This window comes from Botryllus schlosseri, chromosome 3 (assembly GCF_051294905.1).
Source record: "Botryllus schlosseri isolate E-star chromosome 3, Bs_hap1, whole genome shotgun sequence".
NCBI classification, from domain to species: domain Eukaryota; kingdom Metazoa; phylum Chordata; class Ascidiacea; order Stolidobranchia; family Styelidae; genus Botryllus; species Botryllus schlosseri.
The window spans coordinates 3709538-3726801 of record NC_137238.1 but is presented as its reverse complement, the minus strand read 5'-3'; the positions used below and the strand labels follow the sequence as shown (position 1 = coordinate 3726801).

The window sequence follows — 17264 nt, the reverse complement described above, 5'->3', positions numbered from 1 at the left end:
AAAGTTTTGAATTCATTAAAAAACAAAAAAGCTTCTTGGAGGTACAGAACTTCAATATACAATTGAATTGTATATACATATTGAAATGAACCCGAATATTTTCGGCTGACACTCGTCAGGAGTAATCTTCAGCAACTAGTAGAGAATTGGAAAGAACATTGTATATCAACAATCGTATCAGAAAATATCACGTCACCAGCATGAAAGAGAGAGCGTTTAATGTACTATTTTTAGGTGGTACACAAACTCCTTTTGTTGACGGAGTTTGGGTTGGTGTATTTTGATAAAAGTCGACTCCAAGGCACACAAATGGAAGTGTGAACAGTCCCTCCCAACGACGCGAAATCTGTCGTCTCGATAATTATTCGCACAAATCGGATGATCTAACAGATGTTTGCCAATGGCAAAATTAATGGCCTTTGATCGGTCAGCATCAAGCTTAAGCGGATGAGTTAAGGGTGAGCTTTTCACCGAGCCTGATGCATGTGTTCTGATAAATCTGGGGACATGCTGGTTTATGCGTTCCTGCAGACGCTTTGGCTTGGATTTGAATAAAATAGTATTTACGGTGGCTAACTCGTTAATTATTTATTATAAAATCATGTATTGAAAATTTTTTTGGTGCAACAACTTCGTTTCTAGTGGTTGGAATTGAGCCAAATTTGGTGTGCACCATCTCTACTGATAGCGTAACAATTCTATGGGGTTGACAGAAAAATTGTGAATTTTTTTTTTAATGATAAACTCAAAACTTTCTACTGCAAGAAACTCGGTTCTACTGGTTGGAATTGAGCCGAAGTTGGTGTACAGTGTTGTTTCCACCAACCTGACAATTTTATCACATAGCCAGTGAAATCTGGAGAAAAAGTTTTTCTGAACAGCCCTAATGTACAGTGATTACGTAACGTATCCAGGTACAAAATAAACAGAATCTAGCACAGTGGTTCCCAACCTTTTTCGACTCATCGCCCCCTTTTCAAGCTCAACGCCGATCATCGCCCCCCAAATTTTGTGAACTGAAAAACCGGTATACAAACAGTAATCACCGGCGGGTTGACTAAAAAAAAAAATGGTCAACTTTTCCGTTCCATGTCTAATTTTACACTTTTGCAGCTGAATTTTCGTGGGATGACTAAAAAAATAAAATAAAAAAGGTCATTTCTCCGACTTGACTCCAACATACCCGTTTTAACGCGTCATCGCCCCCCTATCGCCCCCTTCGCTATTTTCGCCCACGTTGGGAACCACTGATCTAGCATATTATGCTGTATCAATTTAAGTCAAAAGTCATTGTTTTCATATGCAAGTTCATATCTTGTTTGCTACTATGTCTTTGCTTTAAACTGTCGCGTCATACGTTTCCGAATTCAAATATTATTTAGATCGCATTTATGAGAAAAATCATGCAACGAATTCACATACTCGGCTGATGCGGACCTGCTAGCGAAGCTATAAATGGAGCAAGGCAATTATACCAAGGCGCATAGATCTACGGACACAGCCTAATATTAACACGTCCACTTTGCAACACGTGTTAACTATGTAATTCGCTGCTTTCGATTTAGAAATAAAACTGCACGCCGCAGAACAAAGTCTAGACTTTTGTCTCGACCCTCCAACGTATTTTCTGCTCCAGATTTAGCCCGTCTGGAAAAATAATAGCCCACCACTTCTCAATATGTATACACGTGTATTAACGTGGATTGATCACCAAAAAAAGTCGGCCCGGAAGTTTCTAAATAAATGTGGCCCACGAGTTAATCTGCCTATGATCATTCATAACACACACTAATAAGGCGAAATTCATGTGATGACTGCGATTGTTTCTTCTCCACAAACTGATCTAGGCGTGGTGCAGCTGAGTTGAATGACGCGTAATATAATTATCTGTGCATTCGATGAAGTTATTTCGTAGGCTGCATTAGAAAATTTTTGACTTATCCTTTCACATTCTACAGCTTGTAGCCTACGTTATAGGCCTACCATCGTAGACGGTCCATTGTCTGTTCATTGTGAATCGTTAACGGTCAAATAAAACAAATTGTAGACAACGTTGTCAGAATGTAGCAACACGGTGTGCCACCAGCAGTGTACGCACAACTTCAGTGTTGCCAGCCAACAACTGCTGCGGTTGAACGTTCTTTCTCCATTCGTGGCAAGCTACTTAGTAAGGACAGACACTTTCTACCCGAGAATGTAGGAAAGTATCTTTCGTTGTACTACAACAAATTTTAATTATTTCCACCATAATGCGTGTTGTAACTACTGTAATTCTTCATAGGTCTAGATTTCGTTAAAATAAAGTTATTTCATGTAAAAATTCGTCAGTCTTTATGTCAAAAAGTTTTTTTCAGGCCAAACTACTTCGTAAGAACAGACAGTTCCAACCCGAAATGAAGATAAGTAGTACAACATCATGTGCTAAAGCACATAATTTACATACATGAGGGCAAAATTTTGTCAAAATTCGTTTTTTTTTGGTCAAAATCTTCCGATTTTTAGGTAAAAAAAATCTATTCTGATACCACTGCCACGAAATAGTGAAGAGCTTCAATTTTATAACGCACAGCACTATTTTTATTGCAGTTCTCACCTTCCATACCGCCGCTTATACGGCACGTCGAGGAAGATTCCGACGACGAAATACCACAGTTCGAAGACAGATTCGTGGATTCCTTCAAGAAGCTGTCGACCAATCACACGAGGATCGTGAATAAGCCGACCAATCGGAAAAAGCCAGCGGCTTCGAAAGAGTACTCCATGCAGTGGCTGGACGGGAAATTGAGCGAGTACGGTTTGACTGATTTTAGGTCGACCACAGTTGGGTCGACACATCAAAGCGAGTATGCATTTGACTGATATATTATTGTATTAGTAGAGCGACTTTTTTACCTAAAGAAGAGACGAGTGACCTAAAAAATCAAAAATTTGACATTTTTAACCTTAAAAAACTTAGTTTTGACTAAATTTTGACGCAGTTCTTGTGATAAGAGGAAAATATTCCTGTCTAAATTCTAACCATGACTACGTAGATTATTTTAGGCGTCTTTTCGCAATGTAACATCAATATTTTTCAAGGTATTTCGGCTCCGCTACCTTGTCGGCAAACATCGTAGCGCTGCTTCAGTCACCGACGTCAAACGACAATCTTCAAAACGAGGTACGCACGAAAGCTACACAGCGTGACCCCTAGTTTGTGAATCCCCGGCCTTGCGGGATAGCCGCTGATGCCAATTTTCGCGTCTTAATCCGACTCGATCGAATAGCCGAACCCATCACCATTATGCTATCTCTGGAAGTGGAGTCTGTTTTCCAGCTTGTTGACCTGCTGGGCTTCAATTGTTTCGACCTCATCCAAGAATTGCTGCAGCGCAGAAACGATTTGGTGAAAGACATCAAGAGAAAGGAAGTACTGAATTCAGGTAACGATTGCTATCCTGTGAACCTACACAACTCCAGGGGCCAGGTTTGAATCAGGGTAAAACAACTCGAGTCACAATTTTTCGATGACTCGACTCGACTTGAGTCATTTTCTTAAAAATTGAAAGTGAATTGACTCGATTAAGTCATGTGATTTGACACAATGACTTTTTTCGTGTCTCATATCCTTCTCGTAGCTTTCGATATCACTCACAAGTTTCGCAGTTAAGTGAGTTGAGCCTGGCTTGACCTCGATGCTAAACAGGCTAATTCCGTTATCACTTAGCAAGGGCTGTAATGCATACCCTCAGAGTTTTCCAATATTTACAAATGTTCTTTTTTAAATTTCAAGTAGATTAAAGTAAAATAATTGAAGAATTTTCAGGTGTTCAAAGGATGACGCGAGTCAAAATTCTCTCGTCACTAGGTGGTGCTGCGTGCAAAAATCTTTAAAATCCCTATTATATGCGTTAATGATGGTGGAGAACCAATTAAAATGTCTGATAACCCAATTCTGGGGCCAAGGAATTGAAAAAATCAACTTTCTCGCTCTAAAATCGAAGGAAAAAAGTTACGGTTGAAGGAAAATTGGGGGGCACGGACTTGAAAATCCATGTAGGATTCCGTTAACACAAAAATAAAATTATTGCAAGACGTACTTTGAAGCAGTACGATTGATAAAAAATTGGATTGATTGTTGAGGAATAGAGTCTAATTTGAAAATCCCATTTTGTATCGATCACACCGCTTCAAAGTATGTCTTACAATAATTTTTTTTCGTGTTAACGGATTCCTACATGGATTTTCAAGTCCGTCCCCCCCCCATTTTCTTTCATCTGTAACTTTTTATCCATTGAGTTTAGAGCGAAAAAGTTGATTTTTTTCAATTTACTGCCCCAGAACTGCATAGTTAAGCATTATAATTGGTTCTCTACCACCTTTGAAGCAAAAAATAAGGATTTTAAAGATTTTTGCATGTAGCGCCACCTAGTGACAAGAGAATTTTATATGGCATCATCTTTTGAACCGCTGAAATTTATTAATTTTTTTTTAATGTGCTCAGAATTCCACAAAGAACAGCATTTGCGAATTTTGGACGATTCTGAGGGTATGCATTACAAATTTCAATATCAATATCGCTTGTATAGTTTTGTCTCGAGCCAAGTCGAGTCATTTTCAATTCATCACCGAGTCAAGTCCGAGGGTAAAGGTCGAGTTTGAGTCGTAGGGTTTTGACTCGAGTCCAAGTCACCATGCTCACTGTTCGGTTTTCAGTTCAATCCAAGCCAACCCCCTTTTTTCAACTCTGCTCGAGTCATATGGAATGGTTCGCATTCATGATATAGTAATTTTCCTCGGTCCTAACAGTTTTTGGCTCTATTTTCCGGGTATCAGGACTGATAGACCAAATACCAATAATGTGGTTGCTTTACTATTCTTCGAAGTTACAATGAAATGTCTGTCTTGGCCGTCCTAGTCTCGAGTCGTATGACTTGGTCGGAGTCAAAACTGTAAAAGTCAAATCGACTTGTGACTTGGAACCTTGTGACTTGGTTACAACCCTGGTTTGAATACACAGTTTACTGTTGCGCAGGGAAAAACCAGCGTAAATGCTATTTCTATAGCTGGCGAGCGAAGCGCCAAAATTAAAAAAACTGGTCTTAATCGAAAGCTAGCGTCGTATTGAGTCTGAGAACGTACATTAAAATCTGGTCATGGCGATGAAACCACCCCGAAATATCCCCTAATGTCTGAAAATAGACATTGTTCTGAACAATCGCAGCAACGCAATAGGTCATTGTGTTGCGACTCTCCGATCAAAGGTATTTATAATCCACCAGAGCTACTGTATTTTTTGTGTATTTTAATAATTGACTGAATTTCTTATCTTGTGCATGTTTATAATTGTTTAAAATTTCTGTGTTTAGGACAGAGGACGAAAAGCATTGACCCCAATCCAGGCTTTGGCTGTCAGGTTGTTATACAGGTAAGGGTGTTTGTCAGATGAGACATATATGCTTTTTAAGTAAAAAATCGTTGTTCGTAACTGGTAATCACCAAAATTGTACCTGAAAGTCCCATAAAAATTGCAAATTATCGGAAATTTCATGTTCGTATCCAACCAATTCCAAGATTTCATATCATGTCCAAATTCTGGTTAATATTTGGTAATCACTTGAATAGTATTCCAAAATTACCTTAAAAACTTCGAAGTCCAAACCCAGAGTTCGTTTCGTATAATGTCCAAATGCTGATACTAATTTGGCAATCACTTTTTTTCAGCAGTCCTACAAAAGCCTGTAAATTATCAAAAATTCTCTGTCAAATCCAACGCTATGAGTTCATCTCATATGTCCAAAATCGGATCAAAAGTAAAATCGTATTCAAAAGTTTCATAAACTGACAAATTCTATGTCCAAGCGCATATCCGGAGATCGTTTTGTGTAATGTGCAAAACGTAGTCGAAAATTGATGTTGATTAAAATTGCATTCAAAAGTTCCAAAGAAATTGCCAATTATCAAAAATCCTGCGTCGAAAAACCGACCCAAAGTTCATTACGTATCAGGTCCGAATCTTAATCCTCATCTGGTAATCACGAGAACTTCGTGCAAAAATTTTTGGAAAAACTTGTAAACTGTCCGAAATTCCGTGTTTAAACCCAACTCCGGAGTTCATTTGCATAAGTTCATCATCATGTCCAAATTGTAGTAGCTATTCACTAATCATGTAAATTTTACACCTTTAGAATTGCAAATTATTATAAATTATATTTCCAAATCCAGTTTTGAAAATATCAGAAATTGATATCCGAACTACAAATCTGTTTTTCTCTGCGACGCTAATCTGGAATTCTTTGTTTTTTCGAGTGATTTTTATGTTCTGCGTGAACCCAATTTTTTGTAGACCGAACAGGAAAGGCAAGCCTCGAAAGCGTTCAGAAAGGAAGAGAAAAGAGCCGCCAAAAAGGGGGGTTTTAACGAGGAGGGGGAGAGTGACCCGACGATGGACCCTCTCGATTTTCGGCGCATGAAAGAGAAAAGGTAAATATAAAGAGTGATGCTTAACGTTCGAAATAGGGCCGAGCACAATAATTCCAGTACTTGATTCTGAATGGAGCATTAATTCTAATGAGTCGGGTTGAGCCGTGAGAGAGGACTATTTCCAGTACTTGAATTATACGCTCCATGCCAATAAGTGTTAATTTATTCACGAGAATTATAGTTTCCATACTGTTTTCCAATTGGGCAGCCTTGAAACCTCATTTGGTCTTATCATAGGATACGAAACATGTATTACAAAGGTTTGAACGTTATTGGAAATTATATGTCTATGACGTAGTGATCAATCCACTTAGGAATGTTCAAAAACAATTTTTTTTCCAAATTTCACTGGCTATGTGATAGAATTATTATGTTTGCTAAAACAATGCTGCACACCAAATTTGTCCCAATTCCAACCAGTAGAAGCGAGATTCTTGCAGTAGAAAGTTTTGAAATATTCATAAAAAAAAATGAAAAATATCAAATATTTTCTGCCGACCCCATAATATTGTTAGGCTGTCAGTAGAGACGATGCACACCAAATTTGGCTCAATTCCAACCAGTAGAAGCGAGGTTATTGCAGGAGAAAAATTTGGATTTGAATAAAATAGTATTCACGGTGGCTAACTCTTTGATTATTTATTATGAAATCAGGGAATTAAAAATTTTGCTACCGCAATAACTTTGCAACTAGTGGTTGAAATTGAGCCGAATTTGGTGTGCATCATCTCTGCTGACAGCCGAACAATTTTATGGGGTCGGCAGAAAAAATTTGAAATTTAATTTATTATTTTTTATTTGATAAATTCAAAATTTTCTACTGCAAGAATCATGCTTCTACTGGTGGGAATTAGGCCAGATTTGGTGTGCAGCGTCATTTTCTCAAAATGCGGAAATGACTCGACTCGAGTCAATCTGTGTATTGACTCGACTTGGACTCGAGTCATTGCGCATGACTCGAACCAAGTCACATAATTCGAGGCTCAGACGTCCAAGACCGACATTTCATTGTGATTTCGAAGAATAGTAAAGTAACCACGCTATTGGGATTTCGTCTATTGGTACTGGTAGATGAAAATGCGACCAGAAACTGCTAAAAGTGAGGAAAATTAGTATAATATCAATGCGAACCATTCGACATCACCAACAGAGTTTTAAAAAGTGATGTTAACAAGACTTCAACTGGAAACTTAGCAGTCAGCACAATGATTTGGACTCGGACTCGAGTCATAATACCATGACTGGGACTTGAACCCTCTGCTCGCTGACTTGGACTCGGACTTGACTCGGTGGTGAATTGAAAATGACTCGACTCGACTCGAAACTATAAAAGTGAGATTGACTTGTGACTCGGAGCCTTGTGACTTGTTTTGTGGTGTTTGTCGACCACTATGGTCATTTACACCATGCCGATATTCTTCTTATTTTCCGTAACTGCCGACTTGTAGCACGGCCCACCTCTAGGCTTTTGTAAGGTACCGCTGACGCGGATGAGGTGGCGAGGAGGAGCCTAGGTAAACCTCCAACACTTATGTATCAGAATTCGGAAGTCGACCTCGGTCGGACTCGAACCCGTACCCATTGGTGTTGCAGCCACTGCGCTATCTCGCCACCTTGTGACTTGTTACCACTTTTTATGACTGTTTGGTGATATCGTATGGTTCACATTTATAATATACTGATTTTCCTCACTTTTGTCAGTATCTAGTCGCATTTTCCAAGTACCAGTACCAATAGACGAAATCCCAATAGTGTAGTTACTTTACTATTCTTCGAAACTACATTGGAATGTCGATCTCAGCCGTCTGAATTTCGAGTCGTGCTCATAACTCGAGTCCAAGTCGATTCAATACACGGCTGAGTCGAGTCGAGTCGTTGAGAAAATGACTCGAGTCAAGCTGAGTCATCAGAAAATCGTGACTCGAGCCGAGTCATTACAACCCTGCCAGGTGACCTGATGATTTTCGAGCAGTTCTGATCGGTCCTGGTCTTCCGTTTAGAGAATTGGAGCTGCTACGGGCCGCTACAGCGCCACTGTTTTCGAATAAAAGCGGGCCGGCTGCAATCCAAGAGCGTTATCCGAATGTTTACGATTCTAGGATCAGCGCCGGTCAGAGCGCTGCGTTCGCGGGTGGAAAAAAAGTGGGTTGATCGCAGCACTGTTTTTTACGTCACTTTTTTGCTCAACTTTGACGACTAGATTATTCAGGTTGTCTAACAGGGTCGTCCGATTATAACTTTTTTTTCTTCGAATTCCAGAGATTCACCGATTAAATTGTTTGGGATGCATCTGTGAAATTTTCAGGCTATTACCTCGCCATTTTGAGTATTTAGATGTCTCTACCCGAGGGATTCATCCCGAAATCCACAAAGGAATACGAGGAGATTAGGATCCCCGTGAAAAACGCGAACTTGAGATTCGACCAGCCTTTGGTGAAAATCAAGGATTTAGATGAGGTAGTATGATACGACCAGTTATTATTTGCAGGGATTGGAAACTGCTGACTTATTTGACACCTTGTTTCTTGCTGCTATCAAACATATGATTTAAACAGTGCTCATGGACGGGTCAGTCAAATGTTGTGTCATTCAGTAGTAGAACGTGATATTCATATTGAAATAACCTGAATATTTTCGGCTGGCACTCGTCAGGGGCGATCGTCTTCTTCATTTATACAATGCTTGTTTTAAATTTAACCTTTATTACACCTTCATTAAAGCTTAACATCGCGTTATTAGTCGTATGTATATTAAATGTGGACTCTACGTATATGTGTGTGATTTGGATGTATATTATGTTCACGTAATTACTAGGGCAAGTTTTTGTTGCGGTTAAATCCGTGGAAAGTTGCATTTATTTTTGACAAAAGTTGCAGTAAAAAGTTGCATTTATTTTTTCACAAAAGTTGCACTAAAAGACCACATTTTGCTCGGTTGACTAAAAAAAAAGGCCAACTCCCCAGATTGACTAACAAAAAAAAAGGTCAATTTTCCGGCTCAGCTCCCGAAATACCCGTAAAAGCGTTGCTTCGGTGCTGATTTACGGTGTTTCAGTCGAATTTGGCCGTGTATCTCACCAAAATCGAAAAAGTTGCAAAATGTTGCAAAAAGTTGCCCTAGTAATTGCCTTTTATGCATCAAGCACTCAAAACTGGTGGCGACTGACTCTGAAGGCCTGACGGCCCCTCGTCGTCTCCCAGTCTATACCGCAATTTGTTTTGTATACTTCTTTATATATTGATGTGACGAATAAAAGACTATCTATCTATCTATCTATCCATCTAACTAGCAGAGAATTGGAAAGAACATTCTATATCAATAGCCGTATCACCAATTATGACGTTACATGCGTGAAAACTCGAAAGTTTTGAGCCAAGCAGATCGCTAAAGCTCCATGTACTATTTTCAAGTGGTACACGCGCTCCTTTCGCTGACACAAACTAGATGGTGTCAGAAGCAGTGGTATGTAGGCTAAAAATCAGGGTTTTATTGTCTCGACTTGACTTGAGTCATTTTCTTATAAATGGAAGACGACCAGACTTCTATTGCGTCAATTGGTGTATTTGCTCGACTTGTAATCGAGTCATTGCACGTGACCCGACCTAGTCATGTGACTCGAGACACTGTAGCTGACTTGATTTATGTCTCATGTACCAGGACAGACACTTGAAAAATAAGCCCATTAACTGTCTTTAATCTGCCTGAATGCACTCGTTAAGAGTGAGAAAAATAAGGATACAGGCCATTTTTTGTCACCCGAGAGTTACAGGGAAGTGAGTGGAACTTGATTATGAAAAGTTAACAGAATGACTTGGACTCAAGTCTTAACACTTTCACTCGGACTCGAACAGCTACTCCCTGGTTCGGACCCGGACTTGACTCGGTGATGAATTGATTATAATAACTCTGCTTCACTCGAGTCAAAACAATATACTGTAGCAATTACCGTAATTTTCCGAATATAGTGCGCCCCCATGTATAATACGCATCCTTAAAATGACATGTATATTCTGGGAAAAAGCCTGTACCCATGTATAGTACGCACCCTGCGTTCGCAGTACATGAGTACATGAATAGTTGCGGTTTAGTATTCGATGTTGTTCTGTTTTGCGATGTCACTGTCGAACAATCATGGCATAATGATCGCTAATCATAATACAATTAACGGCATTGTCTCGAAACGACAGTAGATAGCAGCCAAAGCCTGTGAGGTCGGCGACGCGATAGTTCAGGCTAGCGACACACGACATCTTGCGCACGAGGCCTATTACAATTACAGATGCGATTGCTTAGGCTTACGGTTATGTCGGGCGCACCAGTCCTGTTGGAGCTGCGACTGATTACGCAAGCGATTATATCTTGCGCACATGGCCTCTAGTCTATGCAATTGCTAAGGCCTGTCGTTGACGCGATGAATCAACAAGGATTGCCGCGCACGCTTGTAGCAATCAGCGACCTGATTTTGCTCGCGTACAAACTGCAAACCAACTCAGCAAGAGATCGCGTGCTTTGCACGTTAATTGGAAACACACTTTTCGTTAATTGGCAACACGCTTCTTAATTTGGCAGCGCGTTACACTCTATAATACGAATTACGGGGGGCCCAATGGCTAGAGGTGATGCGCGATTTAAACAAACATGAAGAAAGGTGTGATTTCAAGTTTTTGATCGAGGGATTTTTTTTCAAGGCTTGCTGTACCCATGTATAATACGCACCCCGCTATTTTAGGGCAAAAATCGGTAAAATTCTGCGCATTATACATGGAAAATTACGGTAAAATTGAGCTGTGATTCAGGACCTTCTGACTGATTACAATTACAATCCTGATGAAAATTTAGCTAATTTTATTTTGTTCACATCTGTGACAGGGTCAAGTCCGAGTCCAAATCAGCTTGTAGAGGGTCGAGTCCGAGTCCACATCAGTTTCTGGTCCTATTTTCTAGTATCAGGACTGATAGACGAACTACCAATGATGTCGTGACTTTACTATTCTTCTAAGTTGTTATAAAAAGTCTGTCTTGGCCGCCCTAGTCTCGAGTCATGCGCCATGACTTGAGCACAAGTCGAGTCAATACAAAAATTGACTCGAGTCGAGTCATTTTACGCATTTGAAAGATTGACTCGAGTCGGACTCGTTACAACCCTGATCTGTGAATGTGACAAACACTCTTTAAATTCCAGGTGTCGCGAGAGGCGTTTCGCGGCATGACCCAGCTCAACCGCATACAGTCGTGCGTCTTCGAATCGGCGTTCAAGACCAATGAGAACCTTCTGATATGCGCGCCTACCGGAGCAGGTAAAACCAACGTGGCCATGCTGACCGTGGTGCGAGAAATCAAGAGAAATATCGAAGCCGGCGTCATACAGAGGAATAACTTCAAGGTAAACGTCTGCGTGTGTGTGTGAATTGCATTGCGCTGTGAGAAGCTTTTTTATATTAATTTGAATAATTGATGCGATTCTGTATCAAGTATTAGGCGTTCCTCAATATGATATCGTAACAGTATGAAAGATATGGGAAGTTCAAACACGCACCTTTTATGCGACCACAGAGAGTATACTTCCAGTTCTACATCACATTAAAGATGATTTCGTACTTTTCGACCATGCCTATTTCGTCGAATTTTGTGACAATGCTGTGAGCTACTGATGACCACACAGATTTTTCATTCCCACTAAAGTCGGTAGCTTTGTACTATATGTTTCGTAGGTTGCGACACCGAGTTTTATAGCCTTCCACATTGAAAACTAGTATCGAAACTATAATTCCCATTGTAGAGCTTCTTATAGGCATAGAACTTCTACATACAATTGAATTGTGTATTCGTATTGAAATGAACCTAACAGTTTTCGGCGGTCACTCGTCAGGGGTAATCGTCAGCTACTAGGAGAGAATTGGAAAGAATATTGTGATGCAATGTTCTTTCCAATTCTCTACTAATTGCTGGCGATTACCTCTGACGAGTGTCAGCCGTAAAGCATGTCAATATGAATATACTATTCATTAATTATATTTGTGAATAAACTCTTGGGGGTAAGGACAGTATAATAACTGTAGACGAATCATTGCGACGTTGTGTTTATTACAGATCGTTTACGTGGCGCCGATGAAGGCTCTGGCCGCGGAAATGACTCGCAATTTCGGCGGCCGCCTGGAATCGCTCGGCATCAAAGTGAGAGAACTCACGGGTGACATGCAGCTGACGAAAAGCGAAATCGCCGAAACCCAGGTGAGCAAATATCTGCTTTTTGCATGCTTAAATTTTTTTTAATAATACATAAAAAAAAGTCTCAATTGGCCACTTTTTCTGGTTGGAATTGGGCCAAATTTGGGGTGCAGCATCTTTTTTAGCCAACCTAACAATTTATTCGGTGAATCCCCCGTAATCTGGTACAAAAGTTATTTTGAACAACCCTAGCTCCCATGATCGACGTTTGAAATTTGCAGGATGTACTTTAGCAACGCAAAATGCGAGATTTAACTACAAATAGGTGCAATCTTAGGAAATATATTCACTTAACGTGATATGCGGTGATGTCACGTGGTACTTGTGAAAACTCATGACTGGGGCGATTTTTTTAACCTAAAAAACAAAAGATTTTGACTTAAAAAATCCATATTTTGACATTTTTTGACTTTAAAAATCTTAATTTCGATTAATTTTAACCTGACGTATGCAAATTAGGTGTTTTCCCACATACTGTTACAATTGTGTCACTTATTTTCATTTCTGGTTGGAACTGTCTGTCCTTACGAAGTATTTTGGCATGAAAAAACTTTATTTTAACGAAATCAGTCCCTATGAAGAATTCCAGTAGTTACATTACATATTGCTGGTGACAAACCGTGTTGCTTCATTCTGACAATGTTGTCTACAACACAATTTTTCATCATGCGCTTCTCGATATAAAAACCATGCAATGCCCACGCAGTCTTGCTTCAGTTAGGATATTGCGGTACGTTGAGCATAACAGCATGTCAACCTATTTGTTTCATTTGAATGTTTATGATTCACAATGAGCAGGCAATGGGCCGTCTACAATGCGAGGCCTATGAAGTAGACTACAAGCTGTAAAATGTCAAATGATAAGTTCACTGACAGTGCAAAATCTACGATACAAACGAAATGCAGGTTGCAAAAAAGTTTCAACTTTTTAAACAATTTTGACATTTTTTGACATAACGCTACAATTTTCACCTAATTTTGACCTTTTTTGACATGTCCAAAAAAATTGGCATAATCATAACTAGGCCATGTTTTTGTTGCAGTGCAAACCGTGGAAAGTTGCACTTATTTATCACAAAAGTTGCAGTGAAAAGTTGCATTTATTTTTCACAAAGTTGCACTAAAATGTTGCATTTATGGACATTGCAGTAGAAAAATTTGGATTTGAATAGTATTTACGGTGGCTAATTATTGATTATAAAATGATGGAATTAGAAATTTTCTACTGCATTAACTTCGCTTCTAGTGGTTGGAATTGAGCCAAAGTTTTGGTGTGCAGCGTTGTTTTAACCAACCTAACAATTTCATCAAGTAGGCAGAGAAATCTGATGAAAAAGTTTATTTTTAAACAGCCCTAAATTGGACAAGTTCCTTGAAATTATTAGGGTATGAAATGATCGAACTGATTCGTATCCAAGGCATTGTAGAAAAACTCATTGTGGTCGACTTCAACAAAATCAACAGCCTGAAAAATTGACCCGGTGAAAATAGAATTCTCGACGTTCTAGCCTGAATGTACGTCAAATCGGAAAGGACCTAAAATTTAAACGACAGTGAAATAATCAAGCGATATATTTAGGTATAGTGCCAAATATTTCGAGTAAAAAGTTGCATGGAAAATCGAAAAAATTGCAAAAATTTTGCATGAAAAATGGACAAAAATTGCAAAATGTTTCATGAAAAATCCAAAAAGTTACAAAAAGTTGCGATATAAGAATCCTCCAACCAGCTTAAAACACCATTCAACATAACTTCTGGGTATTTATGAAGCTGCCGGAAGCTGTGAAAAAAGTTGAAAAAATTGCAAAAACCTGCCCGTCTTATTTTCAATCTCCAAAGTGTCAGGAGTCTAAAAACACGACCATTTTTCCTCTCCGAAATCGCATCGTTGCTTCCCTATTACTCTCGATCAGATGCTGATAACGACCCCGGAGAAATGGGACGTGGTGACCAGAAAGGCGGTGGGAGACACGGCGTTGTCGCAGCTGGTCCGGTTATTGATCATAGACGAAGTCCATCTCCTGCACGACGAGCGCGGTCCGGTCCTGGAGACCCTGGTGGCTAGGACATTGCGGCAGGTATGTATCGTGGTGTCAGATGCAGAGTAACACGGAGTACGGAATTTCTGATGACTCGACTTGACTCGAGTCATTTTCTCAAAATACGGAAATGACTCGACTTGAGTCAGTTTGTGTATTGACTCGAGACTCGGACGGCCAAGACCGACATTTCATTGTAATTTCAAACAATAGTAAAGTAACCACACTATTGGGATTTCGTCTATTGCTATTGGTACTTGAAATGCGACCGGAAACTGCTAAAAGTGAGGAAAATTAGTATATTGTAAATGCGAACCATTTGATATCATAAACAGAGTTATAAAAAGTAGGTTTAACAAAGCTTTAACTGGAAACGGAGCAGTCATTACAATGACTTGGACTTGGGTCATAATACCATGACTCGAACTCGACCCTCTGTTCGCTGACTTGAATTGACTTGACTCGAGTCAAAACTATAAAAGTGAGATTGACTTGTGAGTCGGAGCCTTGTGACTTGGTTACAACCCTGGGATTTGAATAAACCGGGTTTGTGAGATTTTGTCGGATTTGGATTGAATTTGGATTAGAGATTTTTTTTGGAACGGATTAGGACTTGGATTGGATTTATCGATTTTCTGGGAGATTGATATGTCGTGTGGCGAATGGCGACAAACTTTATTCAGATCAGTACTAATGTACTTATGGTACACTCGGTGCCAATGAACATGATATGCCAAGTTATCTTAAACCAAGAGAATTGTTGGTTGGGAAAGGAAAATTTCCAATTCCTCCCTTACATAAATTAGCATTTTTTCTGAATTTCAAGCTAGAGTCCGTCGGATTAGGATTGGACGTGGATTTGAATATACAAAAGTTCTGGATTAGGATTTAGATTAGGATTTGAAGCTTCGGATTTGGGTTGGATTAGGACGTAGTAATTCTAAATCCTCTCATTTCTGCAAGAAATAGCGGCCTACCCATATTTTTTTTTTGCGGTTCGAAAATCCCAGGGTTGTAACCAAGTCACAAGGTTCCGAGTCAAAAGTCAATCTCACTTTTCTAGATTTGACTCAAGTCAAGTCCGAGTCCAAGTAAGCTAGCTTAGGCTCGAGTCCGTGTCCAAGTCATTATGCTGACTGTTCGGTTTCAATTTAAAATCTTGTTAAACCCACTTTGTACAACTCAGCTCCCGATATTGAATCTGTCCCATTCATAATATACTAATTTACCTCACTTTAACAGTTTCTGGTAGCATTTTCCAATACCAGCACTGATAGATCAAGTAATAGCAGTGCGATAACTTTACTATTCTTCGAAATTACAATGAAATGCCTGTCTTGGTAGACCCAGTCTCGAGTCACATCACTTGCTCCGAGTCATGCTTGATGACTCGAGTACAAGTCGAGTCAATACTCAAATTGACTCGCGTCGAGTCAATTTTCATTTTAAAGAAAACGACTCGAGTCGAGTCGAGTCACCAAAAAATCGCAACTCGAGTCTGACTCATATTGAATTAAACCACAATATCTTCGGTTAGAGGTAATTGTTAGGAACCAGAAAAGAATTTAAAGAGATATGACGAGATATGACATCACAGTCATTAAAATTCGGATAATCGAAGTGAACAGATGGCTTAAGCTCTTTGCACTATTTTTAGATATACAAATTGACAGCCTCTTCTTTTAAAATACAGATTCTATCTCCAACATTTCCCAGCTCATCTGTATTCGGCAAATTTGAACAAAATTTGAGATGTTGGCTATTGCTGTCTCTCGTGTGCACGATCAAGCGTAGCATAACTGTCTCATTTTGTGAACGCATTCAATTAGTTGCACTGCGTATCAGTGTTGCCAGTTACCAAGACTGGACAGTGGCGCTCAATCTGCCGCTAAGATCGCCTGTCAATTTGTAAGCGAAATTGAATGATTGTGATTTCTTCACTAGAGATTTATTATTTTATTGCATTTTCAAATTAAATTTACCGCTAGCTCTAGCCTAGATTCCTTTGAAAAGTCCCATTCTACCTCTGGCCAAAGAAAAGAAAACGTACAATGAACGGAAGCATTATGTTGGCAATAAAAGCTTTTTATAACGGAAGATTTATCAGTGTCACTAGCAACGGTACTGCTATGCATAACATTCAAGTACTTGAATCCAAGCGGGGTATTGATTGTGACGAGTCCGTCCAGTCATAAGAGACGGTATTATCTCAATTACTCAAATTTCATTAAGCTCAAGCTATCTCGTTGCCTCGATTATCTGAAATTTCATGCCGCTGACGTCATGTTTGGTGATACAATTGTCAATGAACAAAGTATTTTCCAATTCTCTACTAGTTGGTTAATATCAGGGCTGTAACGAAATCACAAGTCAATCTCAGTTTTATAGTTTTGACTCGAGTCAAGTCAAGTCATTTTCAATTCACCATCGAGTCAAGTCCAAGTCAATGAGTAGATGGTCGATTCCGTGGCATAGTGTTGTGACTCGAGTCCGAGTCCAAGTCATTGTGTTCACTGTTCAGTTTTCAGTTCAATC

General features: G+C 39.4%; 1 protein-coding gene across 4 annotated transcripts in view; it reads left to right on the top strand.

Annotated features, from left to right (window-relative positions):
* The window catches only part of LOC145435605 (activating signal cointegrator 1 complex subunit 3-like), a 193456-nt gene that overhangs the window by 6424 nt on the left and 169768 nt on the right, over positions 1-17264 (top strand). For all 4 annotated transcript variants that reach the window (XM_080312889.1, XM_080312888.1, XM_080312890.1 and 1 more), the window contains exons 5-14: positions 2587-2789; positions 3079-3160; positions 3317-3422; positions 5349-5407; positions 6326-6462; positions 8463-8604; positions 8797-8919; positions 11645-11845; positions 12553-12693; positions 14604-14768. In XM_080312889.1, the coding sequence (XP_080169015.1) occupies positions 2587-2789; positions 3079-3160; positions 3317-3422; positions 5349-5407; positions 6326-6462; positions 8463-8604; positions 8797-8919; positions 11645-11845; positions 12553-12693; positions 14604-14768 (1359 nt within the window). The remainder of the gene's footprint in view (positions 1-2586; positions 2790-3078; positions 3161-3316; positions 3423-5348; positions 5408-6325; positions 6463-8462; positions 8605-8796; positions 8920-11644; positions 11846-12552; positions 12694-14603; positions 14769-17264) is intronic.